The sequence below is a fragment of the Populus alba genome, chromosome 6 (assembly GCF_005239225.2).
Source record: "Populus alba chromosome 6, ASM523922v2, whole genome shotgun sequence".
NCBI classification, from domain to species: Eukaryota; Viridiplantae; Streptophyta; class Magnoliopsida; order Malpighiales; family Salicaceae; genus Populus; species Populus alba.
The window spans coordinates 434,929-448,786 of NC_133289.1; the positions used below are offsets into that span (position 1 = coordinate 434,929).

The window sequence follows — 13,858 nt, forward strand, 5'->3', positions numbered from 1 at the left end:
GAGTTTAAGTTATTGAAAAGTTTATGGTAATTATCTCATGACCAATTACTAAAAATCAAAATGGGTGAATTATTAAAAATTTTATTTATTAAATTTTTTATAATCTATTTTTTTTACCTAGCCTATAGCCATAGCCTCCTTAATTCCTCGCCCTTGTCCACAAGTATTATCTTAAGCATAAAGTTCCTCTTGAAGCCTTAACTCTTTTTTTTTTCCTCTCTACATCATAATAATTTAAACATTGAAAAGTTTCTCGTCCCACAATAAACTTATTAAACTCTCAGTTTCGTAATAAACTGTGGAAAGCTCAATATTTTCATGTGTGAAGTTGTCACAGGCTAAAATTAAACTCCCAATTTTTTTAGAATTGAGCATTGTTTTTTTTGTTAACGTTGCCAAATATATTTATAAGGGAGAGAGAGTTATTAATGTTTGATAGTTATTATCATGATATAACTCTTGTCGATTTTTTTATATATTATCTTATGATAATTGATTATCAAAATTTATTTTTTTATATCATAATAAAGTCAGTTAACGATGCATTTTTTTTGACTGATAAAATGGCTTATTGGTTGATACGATGTTGTGCCAAATTCTCTACATGTCTGTGATTGGAGAGGAAATTAAAGTGACAGGTCTTATGTGACGAGCATATTTAATTTTATTGGTGTTTACATAGTTGATAAAAAACGGAGCCTGACCTGCAAAGTCTGGGTGTGCTGGACAGGAAAATTATGTATGCTAGGGGTAAAATTGTCAGTGCAAAGAACAACACGTGAGAGGATAAAAAAAGGAGAAAAAGAAAAAGAAAAAGAAAAAGAAGAAGGGGGGCTGGTTGCTATGACAGGCGACCCGTTGAGCCCAGTGGTTGCTTAAATACTGATGTGAATACTCACTATACAGCAAAGCAAGTAGACTCAATAAATAAAAAACTTATTTTTAAACTTAATAAACACTAACATTGACATATACTACTTGGTACTTAGGGTTTTGATTATTTTATATTGAGTTTAATATGTATTGAAATTTATAATTTATTTTGATTTTTTTATATAAAGTTTTCTCAGTTTTATAATTCGAGTTTGATAAGTTAATTTGAATTGATTTTCATTTATTTTTTATTATTTTAATTAATTTTTTCTTAATCTTATCTTCTAATATTAAGTTGATTGAGATTTGAACTTAATAATTTTTAATTTATGTTTTATGATAGTATCACATTCTCTTGATACAAGTTTTAAGTTTTATGAATTAAGCTATGTTGATTTTTTTTTTTTTTTTTAAAATTTATCATTCAATATTGACTTAATTAATAATTTGAATTTATATATTTTTTTATTTTTTTTGATGGAGTTATCTCAATTTTATATGTATCTTGGGTTTGTCAAATTAATTTTTGTTGACTTAAGATATATATATATATATATATATATATATATATATTTTTTTTTAACTGATATTTTTCTAAAATTAATTTTTTAATATTAAATTAATTAAAAATTAAGTTTTATAAAAAAAATTATTTATTATCTAAAAAATTATATCCTGACTCGGTCATGGCTGATCATCGTTGCCTCATTCTTTAATCAATCCTCGTGGAAGCGCTGCACTGAACACGTGCTTTCACATTCAAAGAAGAAAAAATGAAAAGAACCGTACAGCATGCTTTTGAAGTGGAAGTATTTGAAGATAATATATAATATAGAAGCAAAGTTGTCTTTTGATGTGATGAGTCAAAGAGTGCATGATTTTCCTGAAACACTGCTCTTCCCTTTCGGCATTAAACTTTTGGTTTCTTTCTTTAAAGAAGACGGAAAGAATTGCATTTTATTTCACAAAACCCTAAACCCACAATTAATTGTCTAAAATTATCCTAATATTCTTACATTATAAATAAACTTATGTGGGTTCAAAGCTCCGTAAATAGTCTTGCATCCCAAGGCAACAAATCTTCTCCCTAGAGAGAAAAAACAAAAAACACTCTTCTTCTTCTTCTTCCTCCTCCTTTTCAAGTCTTACTCTGCTAATACACACAACACATGCAGCCTCGTAAGATTCTTTTTCTTCACCGCTAATGCTAACTTAAACATGATCAAATAATCCCCTTGAATCTTAAAAAACAAGAAAAACTTGCTTTGCAGGTGTTCTAATGCTCAAGTCCATCATTCTATCTGTAAATGTGCGTAGTTGACAAGCTCCATCAGAGAAGAAAACTCAAATTAATTAAAGCGTATCTAACCCCAAGAAGAATTTTTCAACTGCCCCTCTTCTTGGTTGACGAAGAAGAAGACAATGGGTTCGTTAATTTACTATGTAGAAAGAGAGAAGATAATTTTGTAGTTTTCTTTATTTCTATCCCATCAAATTAATTTCTTGTACCAACTTGAGTAGATGAAAAATATAGATATATAGCTGAGATCTTATCTACCCCCTTCAAAAAAAACAAAAAAAAAGGGGAAAAAAAATCATATTCAAAGGCATGTTAATTAATTATCAGGTTCATGTCGACAATTTATTCTGTAAATGGAAACCAGGCCTGTTAACAGTGATATTGAACTGTGACTCCATCCCATGAGAGAGACTGGTGTAAAGTTTAATAAAATAAAATAAAAACAACAAAGAAGAAAATAAATAAATCTGGCTCTAAGTCATTAATAACACATAATTTATATAAAAAAACTCATCGATCAGCTCTTAGGTTATATATATAATAGAATCTCGGCTCATGCACGTTTTTGCACACTGCAGGTTGGATGAAAACAAATTAATATAAAAAAAAACATATCAAAGTATTATTAGCATATTTTTAATAAAAAAAATTATGAGCTTAAAATTCAATAGTTTTTTTTTAAATATTTAAATAATGATATATTAGTTAATAATTTTTTTTTAATATTGAAACCATTAAATCATTCTTAGTTAACTTTCATTCCATAGAAAAACGGTATAATTAATTAATGTTTAAGAAAATGATAATAAAATTTGTTTTGCTCTTAGTCACTAAAAGGGTATTTAAGAATATGGTAGATATTGTTTTTTAAAATACTTTTTATTTAAAAGTACATTGAAATAATATTTTTTAAAAATTATTTTTTATATTAGGTGATATAGCTGTTGGCTGTAGAAACCATAATTGACTTGAGAAAACATGTGCATCCAATCGGCAACATTTCTACTAATTAAGGGCATGCGCGCAGGAGATGTGTTAGACCCGCTGGCCTCCTTGTAAAATTCAAAGGTTAAAATTCTAACCTGTCAATTTTATGGGACACATAGGAGATGTTCAAACAATGACCATTCACACTTCATTTATTTTAAGTTTGATTTTTGTTTTGTGTGTAAGACGGGAGACATGTAAGGTACCAAGGGTATTAAATAACTTAGGAATTATCCGAGTAAAATAAAAATTATTAAAGGATAATATAAAATGATTTTTAAAATTTTATTTAATGATTTGAAGTAGTTTTTTTTTTTTTTATATTATTGACAGGGAAGTTTCCTCCACCCATGACCCATGAGAGTGTTATATATATATATATGGAAAAACTTGCAGCATGTTTTTAATTAGTTCTCTCTTTAATTTAATTGCCCAGAATCTATAATTAACTAAAGAATTAAGAGCAATTCTTATGTATAATCATTGAGAGAGGGAAGTTATTAATATTCTCAGCTATTGTAGTAATTGTGAAGGCAGACAATAGTTATGAACTTGGGAATTAAGAAGGAACATATATGGCTATTTCCCCTCTGACCATAAAAACAAAATTTGCTTCTTTGAAGACTGATCCAACTCACACCCAAATGTCACCTACCGCACGCAAAGTCTTCAACCTCCGTGGCCACCTTGAAGAGATGATCTCATCATCTTGATAGAACCCTAAGAATGTTGCTTCGAGGAACCATGCAACCTCAAAAGCATCGGGTCATTCATGCCCTTGCAAAGCATGGAGATTTTCTAGAAAGCTGCCAAAACTCACGTGCCACATCAATCTGGGAATATCCTCCTGGCAAGAATGAATGGCTGAGATCTCTCCTTCAGTCTTTCTTTGACCATGCTGAACCTCCATAAATACCATCTGCTCGAGCTCATTTTCTTCCATTTCAAACTTTGCCAAGGAAAAAACACAAACATATTCATAGTTTATGTGTGTGTGTGTGTCATTGTATGCTCTAATTAAACATACATAAAATATAGTTTGTAGGTCTGTATGCTTGAGCGTTTTCTTGTGCTTTAGTTAGGGTCATGAGCGGAATCATGTCCGATAATCCTACCGATTGGTCCCAATTCTATCAGCATAACCTTTCTAACCAAGTCTTACCCCCTCTTCGACCCATGTTCCGGGATCGAGCCGCCGATTCCACTACTGTCACCACCACCACCATCAATACGTCTAGTGTCCAGAACCCCATGGGTTCGAGCAATTCCAGCTCAAGTGCTGGACGTCATTTGAGTCCCGAAGGTCGTGTCGCCAAGCCTATTCGTAAGAGGTCTAGGGCTTCAAGAAGAACCCCCACAACATTACTCAATACAGACACCACAAATTTCCGAGCCATGGTGCAACAATTCACTGGTGGTCCTAGTGCACCCTTTGCATCAGGGTCACAAATTAATGCAACAAATTTTGGTTTTGCATTAGGTGCTTATCGTCAAGCTCATCATGTTAATCAACCGAGTCCAGTCATGATGCCACCTGCAGGGTATAATTTGCAATATCAGCAGCAGCAGCAGCAATTCCAGCAGCAAAGCCAGCATCCATCATCATACATGTTTTCATTGAGCAACAGTAATATTGGTACTAGCACTACCACCACCGGCACCACCACCCCTGGTGATATGTTTTTCCAGAGACTTGGAAACCCTAGACCTACCACAAGCATGGAAGTTTCTGATCAAGGGTTTGGTTCAACAGAAGGAGCTATCATTTCTTCCCTGGTGGCTCCTCCTTCTAGGCCTCCATCTTCCAGCTCCAATGAGAATAGAAGCAATACTTTCCTATTCTGAGAGGGACATAAAGATAAAAGTTAGGCACTGACTTGTCCTATGAGACAACCATTGACCAACGTAAATACCATGTTACTACCTCACACTTTAATTATAGCAATATTGCCTTTTCTTTCTTTCATTTTTTTTTTCTTTTCTAGGTTCTAAAATGTGGCAATTATTATTCTATCCAAGCCCGCCACGTGCTTTGTTTCTTAGCATTTTTTTTTTTTAATTTTTGTTGTTTTCTTCAACCAGTGAGAATATGCTGTTAATTAATTATGTTTTTTTTTTTTTTCAATGCATCATGCTGTTTGTTTTCAAAAACCATGGGCCGAGTATGATACAAGGAAATAAACATGCCTCTTTTATCGTCAATTGCTATACGTTCACACGCAAGCTTCCAAAATAAATATAAAAATTATAATACTTAATTACTATCTTAAGATTAAAAATAATAAAAATAGTAATAATTAATAGCAGAGATATATCTTCTTGTATTTTCTGTTTTAAAAGCACTCGAATTTACCTCAATTCCAAAGATAAATTTATCTTATTTTTTATTTTTATCCTTTCAATTAAATAGATTTTTTTTATATATTTATTAATTCTACCTTAGAAAATTAACTCGGTACAACTGAAGTTAATAAATATATAAATTTATATTTAAAGCCATTAAAGGTTGAATAGAAAAAAAGAAGTTGTATGATTATAATTTTAGAAGGGACACCTTGTTCATTAATTTAAATACATAGAGGACGTGATCAAAATCAATTTAGAAAGTGGTTTCAAAATCTTTGTGCCATTGTGGGCGTCTGTACTAGATGTAGCCAGTAGTGGCTATTAAATAATAAAAAAGAATTTTTCATATAATTATTTTTTATATTAAGATTATATATTTTTTATTTTTTAAAATTAGAGCATCAAAACGATCCAAAACATATAAAAAAATTAATTTTTAATAAAAAAATTAAAACTTTTAAAAATATAAATACAATTGTGTTTCCAAACACTCATTAATCTCTAATATTTTGTTTATAACTTAATTTTGAGTTGTCTAGATAAATGGTAATTTTATTAAAAATAATTTTTCCAATAAATCTTTTCATTTTTTTTTATCAGTACTTGAAACTCATTTAAAATTTCCAACCTTTAAATAAACGAGACTTTTTGAAAATTAATGATTTCTTTAGGGAAACATCAATTTTCATCAAATCTAGAAAGAGAAATCCAGGAATATATTTTTCATAAAACTATGTAACTTTATCTTTATGTCGCAATAAATGTGATAAATACTCTTCCAAATTGATCGAACAAACTTTTTGTGGATCACTAGCTAGCACATGAAGTTAATTTCACAGAAAGAGATTGATTTGGGTGAGAAACGGGAAGAGGGGCTGAATGTGGCGATCATGGGGTCCCTTGACATGAAAAGGAGAAGATGCACTTTACGAAGTCAAATTTACACCCTAATCCTTGCTAATCTGAATTGATATGGGTGCCTTTTTATTCACTGAGATTACATCAATCCCCTAATTTGACTAAATGAACATTATCATCTAAACCACCATAGTTTTCAACCTAATTACAATTATTACGTATGTCAATCACGTCGATTGATATTGAATTAGAGGGTAATTACAATTATTACGTATGTCAATCACGTGGATTGATATTGAATTAGAGGGTAATGATATCATTAGCTTTGTATCTTTGTTTTTAAAACACTGATTGGCCTAGCAAGCCAGCCTAAGATTTGTCTAATCCAAGATCTTAATCACTTTAGATTGAAACAAGAAATAACCTAAATAATTCAGTTAAGTGTTTGGGTTGGCTTAGTCGATCAGAGCCTGACCCGATTAAAACCATGCTTTTAACCCATCGACTTTTTTCTTTAATGTTTTTATGTTGACTCGGGCGATCTCTTGATTTATGACTCGAATCTTGCTTAATTCGAGTTCGATTTAAAACTATATTATGTATGCTATTTTGTTTGCTATAATTGACATTAGAAGGCAATGAAATAATCAGTTTTGATGTTATGATGGAACACCATTGATAGAAGAATAACATAGAGTGGCTCTCATTCTATTTTCAAAATTGTAAGCATTTATTTTAGTCAATACACATGCTCTTGTTCTATGTCATCTCATTCGTCATCGATATTAGTGTAATTCATTGAATAAGTTAGGCGTGTTTAATTTATAGTGAATATTTAAATATTAAACAAGTGCAGATGTTACTTCTTGACAACCATCCTAGAGAGGGAAGACAAGTAATTTGACATGGGAACCAGCCATAGGAAACAAACTTCCTACAATTTTGATGCCTAAAATTGTTTTGTTTTGTGTTTGTCTTTGCTTTCCGTTTTAATCATGATTTAGGCACCGTATAACAACATGTATTTATATTTGTGATGCAATGAGATTTCAAATAAAAAAAATATATAAAAAAACAGTTATATCAATGCAATCTTGTTTCTAAACAAATATTTAATGATGTTTTTTATATATTCGATATATAATGCAAGTTGTATCACAAATTCGATAATTTAAGCTGTATCGCAAATATAACATGATAAATACATGTACAAAACATTATAAATTCAATATTAGTTGGTATGACTTTTGACCCTTGTAATTTGAATACACATGGAAAGATTAGATTCCTCCATGGAATCTGATAATCAAGCACAATTGAATACTACAATCACATGGGAGAAAATGATATAAACAAGAGGATGGCCTCAATCATCAATTGAATTTGACTAATACAATTGACCATTTGAAAGCACCCAAGGCGTCCTTAGATAGATACATCAAGAAGAAATGAATGCTGGCTGGCTGCCTAACAAGAACAAAAGGGCATAAATTAATGTGAATTTGCCTTTTATTTTTATTCCTTGACGAATGGAAACCTAAATGTGCTTAAAGAGGAAGGTGAAAATGAACATGTTTGTCTTGAATTAGAGAGTAAATTAAGCGACAAGAGGGGTTCCATGAAGCTATGTTTCTCACTTCTATGGCACAAGAACGAAGGGCCCCTCCAACTCTTTTCCTCTCACTATTGTTTAATTACAACTTGGAAGTAACATTCTTCTTTGTCACTTTCAAGAATCTGGGCAGTTAATTAATGTGCCTTTTCTTGGTCCATCTGGCTTTTGCTTGAGGTCATATATGAATCTTTTGTTTTTTCACGATGAGAGAGATAAAATCATTTAAACCCAAAAAAAAAAAAAAAAACTAAAGCCGTTCTTGGATATGTGAAACTTCTTTTTTTTTAAAAAATAAAAATAATTCAGGTAGATTCATTGTATGAACATGAAAGGTTTTGTATGATTCTATTGCAAGTGTTCCTTAAGAAGATCTATTTACTTAAAAATATTTTATTTAATAACAAAGGTATCAATTTACTATTATTTAGCAATGTAATTGTGGTTATTTTTCAAATAATTTTATGTTAAAATACATGTTAATGATATTTTTTTATTTTTTAAAAATTATTTTTGACATCAGTACATCAAAATAATTTAAAAACACTAAAAACATATTAATTTAAAGTTAATAAAAAAATAAAATAAAATTTAATTTTTTTTTTAAAATATTTTTAAAACACAGAAACAAACAGTCAACTCAAACAAGATTGTTAAATTTATTACAATGAGTCCTCGTATTGTTACTGGCTGTTAAAGTGAGTCCCTATACTAATAATTGATTTGATCCACGTGGACAAGCTTGAAATTGAAAAGATAGAGACGGTACTTAGTAATTAAAAGAAAACATGTCTCTTGTATTTTTTATTTTGAAAATAAAAAAATTCATTTTAAAATTATTCAAGAGACAAATTTATTTTATGTACCTATCTATTCAACCAAACACATTTATATTTTTCTATATCTATCTTTTATATTTTTATATTCTGAAACATCAACTAACACAATTCCAGTGAACACTTCAGTAGCTTACGCAGGCAACAAGAGTAAGCTTGCAAGACTTCCAGAATGTTACAGCTACTGTTGCATCGATTATGGGAAGAAAATGCAACAAAAACAAAAGGGAACACAAAAAATGAAGGATTTTTAATTATATTGAGGACAATACTATTGTTCACGGTGAAATTAGCATGCTACAAAAGAATTCCCGATCAAAGTGACTCGCCTGGAAATTGATTAGTGATGGAGTTTGTTGCGGCAGCATTAACCAGTGGTGAAGGGGATTGAAGCTCTACAGTTCAGCGGTCTGATGAGTTATCTAGCTGGGAAACTATGATGGATCAGAAGCAACTTTTCATGCACATAGCATTTCCTCCTTCAAAGATTCACAACCTTTTTTCATCAAATATTCTACCTGCCATCCAGAAAATAAGTAAACGAGTAAAAATGATGCAAAAGGTCCAAGAGTAGAAATTGGCAAAACTGAAGATAACTTCTTTATTAAGTGTAGATCACATATTGCATCACCAGCTGAGCGCTCATCCTTGGAATCTAAACCAATATATGTCAAGACAGGAAGGTAGATTTGTACCCCCCAAGCACCCTCACAAAGAAAAAAAGAAAGAAAGAACAAGGTACAAAATTCGATCACTGGGCCATCCATCATTGAAAGCTAGTCCTTCTTTACTGTTGGATGACCAGCTAAGACCTCAAAATGTTCTCCCAAAGTCCATTCCAGAAATATTTGATCAGAGGAAGCCCAGAAAAGTGCCAACGGAAACTAAAACCCTCCACATTGTTGTCTCCCCTCTTTATCACTGAAGGACATCTCCACTGGTAAAAACTCAGTTCTACTGCTTGAACATATTTCGTACCAGATAGCAACATCTGTGGATCCCAGATGGGACCCACAAATACTGATACCTGAACAGAAGGTGTATTTATAAGGAGTCAAGAAAATTTGGCCCATTGCAACTAGGCCTTGGCATTTTCTGTTTGCCAGGTAACGTTGATCATACGATCTGTATGAACAACATCTCAACTTCTCACAGCCCGCCAAGTCTCGCAGCTCTTAGAAATTTTTCCCTAGTTATTGCCAGAGGAACAAGATTTTTTGGTGCATAGTTCAAATAATGTGAATGGCATGGAATATTGATAAAACAGAAAGGCTGCGTGTGAAACTTGTGCTGATGTACCTTCATGTCAATAAGTTGAATCAACGTAGCCCATCTGCAATTGATACACATCATAAATCATATTGAAGTCATGCAAGTATTGGACGGCAGTCCTGCATCACCAAGCAGCTTAAGATGTTATAAAATCATTCAAAGGACATGAGAAATTAGGAAGATAAACACAAATGTAATCAAGCATTATTCAGTGAATAACCCGGGTACATGATGTCAAAGAAACTAGTAAATTGAGAAGCACAAATGTAAATGTATCTTTGTATGCAGGCTAGTTTAGTTAGCAAGCAGATTGGCTGATCTAAAATTCCGCAAGAGTTCCATCTATGAAAAAGTAGAGCAGTGACAAAGGAGGAAGTCATCTTTCAAGTTTGAACTACTGCATGGTGATATAAGACTATAGATGTGATATTAGACAACACTTCTTAGACAGGTCCCAGATAGTAATCTTTCCTTGTTTATCTTCTCTGAGAGTTGTCGTTTCCTGAATACTGCACTAGATCTATTTTCATCAGAAGTTCCCAACGCCTCAACCATATACTCATACAACAATAGGAGTCTTAATTACCACGTGTTTCTTTATTCTTTATATTTGGTACCATTAAAATGAGAAAACCTCGATGATTGTTGCCATTAAATACAGAGCTGATTCTCTATCAATTTTCATCTTTGTCATGGAAGTTCACTCTAACCATACTTGAATCCTAAAACTTTGAACCCTGTGGTCTGTAACTTAATCCAAAAAAACACCAGCTCACAATGAAAGCACACGGACAGATTATCAAATGCTACACCAAAAAAATAAAAAAGGAAAAGATACAGCATGCATGTTGAGCATAATTTTGCCACAAGTAATCGTGGTCAGTTTAGAGTGTTCTGAAATTTCAGAAATAATTACACTGAATGAGTAAATGGATATTTTTTTGTATATGTTAGAGCATAATATAAATCATATATTAAAACCTTATCTAACAACTTAAGCTATTGGGTTGAATTGATTTTTTGATATGGTATCAAACCCTTGTTTACCAAGTGGTCATGAATTTAAATCTCACTACCTCTATTCTAATTAATAAAATTAAGAACAAGTAATACGGGACTGTGCAAGTCTCAAGCCTAAATGGCTTATAAAAGATGGCAAAACTTCCAAGAAAAATTTGAAGTTTTAGAAAAAGATGAACATATTTTGTTTTGCAAGGAAATCACTGCATTGGTTACATTAAAATAACATTCACTTGGGAGCAGTTGATACAGTTCCTTTAGACTGGTTCCCAACAATATAAGCAAAAAAAATAAAATTGAGTTTTTTCAACTTACAGATAGAGCGTACAATCAAGTTTATCATTAAACTTGAATTCCAAAGAAGTCCAATAATACCATGATTGACATATAAAGAGTTTCACCTGTGAGATCACCAAAAAACTGTCATGTGTTTGTTCTTCTGTCATCCATCAATGTTTGCATGGTTGGTAATATGTCCTTTCTTCAGCAAGAGTAGATTAGGCCAAACATGCTCTAGTCAAGAACAATGTTACAATAGTGATACATGCATGATATTCATTTTCCATTAATCTGCTTCAATAGACCAATCTGTATCTTTTTACAAGAGTTCTTATTAGCCAAAAAAGTGTTCTTGGAGCTGCAAAGATAACTGTGAATGTTTGCATTTCTACTTCAACAAAAGTGGCATTTGCTTTTACCTTGTAAATGACCAATAAATTGAATGAGTTTCACCAGAAAAATGTTCCAACTCCATAGTGAACCTAAACAACTGCGGAAAGAGCCAATTTAATTTCTGATTTAAGTCTCTTTACTTCTCTTTGATGACCAGAATGACGAAGACAATCAAAAACCGCATGCTTAGCAGATGGGAGTATTCTCGTGCCACTTCTTACACAAGAGAGCAAGAGCTTGGATGCACAACGGAACCTTCCAACCTTGCAAAGATTGTGAATCAAGGAGGAGTAGGTAAAAGAATCCCTCATATGCATTGAATCAAAGATTTTAAAAGCATAATCAATCTGATCAGCTTTACAACACCTATCAACCATGGTGTTTAAAGCAACCAAGTTTGAATTGAAACCCGCTACATTCATATACTCCATGGCCCCCTCAACATCACCTTCCTCACACAATCCATTCATCAGAATCGTGTTTGTATACTCATCACGTTCAAAACCTTCCTTTTCCATTTTATCAAGTACTCCATGTGCCATTTCCAACTTACCACCTTTACAATACAAATTAATGAGTGTATTATAAGATGCCATATCAAGACCAATGTCAGTGTTCACCATCCGCTCCATATAATGACTCGCTTCTTCAATCCTACTAGTCTTGACCAAAGCACCAACAACTGTAACATATGCAAAACCGTCAAAGGTATATCCCTTATCAATCATCTCTTCAAATATCTCAAGCCCTTGTTCAAACCTCCTAGATCTAAAGCAACACCTCATGACTGTAGTATACGTTATAACATTTGGAACAAGTCCAGATGCACCAAGCTCCTTGAGCATCCACCTAGCTGTCTTCAATTTCCAAGCTTTACACAACCCATTAATAAGAATATTATAAGTAACCAATGAAGGAACAAACCCATGTCTCTTTAATTTCCTAAACAACATGAGCGCATTCTCCACAAAACCACACTTGCAAAGCCCATTAAGCATAGTATTATACGTAGCATGAGAAGGTGATAAATAACAAAGTATAATATCCGTAAATACCCGATATGCGTCATCAGGTCTTTCTAGCTTAAAAAAACAATGCATCAAAGTATTATAACTCCAAATATCAGGTTTTATCCCCAACTCAAGCATTTCTTCAAACAAATCCATACAATTCGACAACAAACAGTGCCTCATGGCACCAGCAATCAAAGAATTGTAAGTAACAATATCAGGTTTTATACTGGCTTCTTTCATTCTATCAAGAACTGAATAAGCAGCATCAAAACTAACAAAACGAGAGTAAGCATTGATCAATGTATTGTAAGTAACAACATCAGGCAAAACACCTAGTCTTACACCATCAATAATCACAGTTTCTGCTCTTTGTAAATGCTTGGCTTTGCAAAAAGAAGCTATACAAATATTCAAGAACCTAGTCGATGATCTACTGACCATTACTAATTATCCAATGGAACCCAATTACACGAAGAGGCAAGATTTGCATACCAATAACAATTGTTGCCTGAAAATTTTCAAAATCTCAAACAAATCTTGCTGCTAAGACAAGAGAGTTTCAAACTTTGATGTAATTCTTGCTGTTCCTTTTGGACAATGAAGTGTTGGCACTGCACCCAGAAGGTGTTTGTGTTTTTGTCCTGGTTTGGTGTTGAAACAAGGGCCAATTCAGTGGATGATGCAAAGAGCTCTGCAACAAGGGGAGTACTATGGATTAGCCCGGCTTCAAGCTGTGAAGATTTCATGGACTGAGCTTTAGCCCAACATTTTTAGAGATGGGCTTTGATGCTTTAGTCCATCGCACCATTCTCCTTCTCCTTCTTCTTTTTACAGCCTATAATAATAACAACTATAACTATAAAATAATGTTGTACTTCACTGCGGGCTAGTATTATTTTTTTAATAAAATATTTAAATATTATAAGTGTATTTTTTTAAAAATAAATCTAATAACTCGAGTTATATTTTTAACCAACTAATTAATGAAATGAAAAACAATAAAACTTTTATAAAAAAGTTAAAGGAAAAAAAATCATAAAAATAAGGATCAAATTTAAAAACACCAATG

General features: G+C 32.2%; 2 protein-coding genes across 4 annotated transcripts; one reads left to right on the forward strand and one right to left on the reverse strand.

Moving 5' to 3' along the window:
• Positions 1 to 4,084: 4,084 nt before the first annotated feature.
• On the forward strand, positions 4,085 to 5,279 carry LOC118032238 (uncharacterized). The gene has a single exon (XM_035036882.2). It carries the CDS (start codon positions 4,247 to 4,249, stop codon positions 5,003 to 5,005), a length of 759 nt encoding a protein of 252 aa, XP_034892773.1. The 5' UTR covers positions 4,085 to 4,246; the 3' UTR covers positions 5,006 to 5,279.
• A 3,760-nt stretch (positions 5,280 to 9,039) lies between these two features.
• LOC118032241 (uncharacterized) lies at positions 9,040 to 13,274 on the reverse strand. 3 transcript variants are annotated; one of them, XM_035036886.2, is made up of 4 exons: positions 11,803 to 13,274; positions 11,420 to 11,505; positions 10,112 to 10,203; positions 9,040 to 9,330 (listed from the first exon to the last, which is right to left on the reverse strand). In XM_035036886.2, exon 1 carries the CDS (start codon positions 13,228 to 13,230, stop codon positions 11,866 to 11,868), a length of 1,365 nt encoding a protein of 454 aa, XP_034892777.1. In that variant the 5' UTR covers positions 13,231 to 13,274; the 3' UTR covers positions 9,040 to 9,330; positions 10,112 to 10,203; positions 11,420 to 11,505; positions 11,803 to 11,865. The 3 variants fall into 3 exon arrangements, with proteins under 3 accessions (XP_034892777.1, XP_034892776.1, XP_073265892.1); XM_035036885.2 differs by lacking the exon at positions 11,420 to 11,505 and having other exon boundaries at positions 11,506 to 13,274; XM_073409791.1 differs by having other exon boundaries at positions 11,420 to 13,274.
• Positions 13,275 to 13,858: the final 584 nt, after the last annotated feature.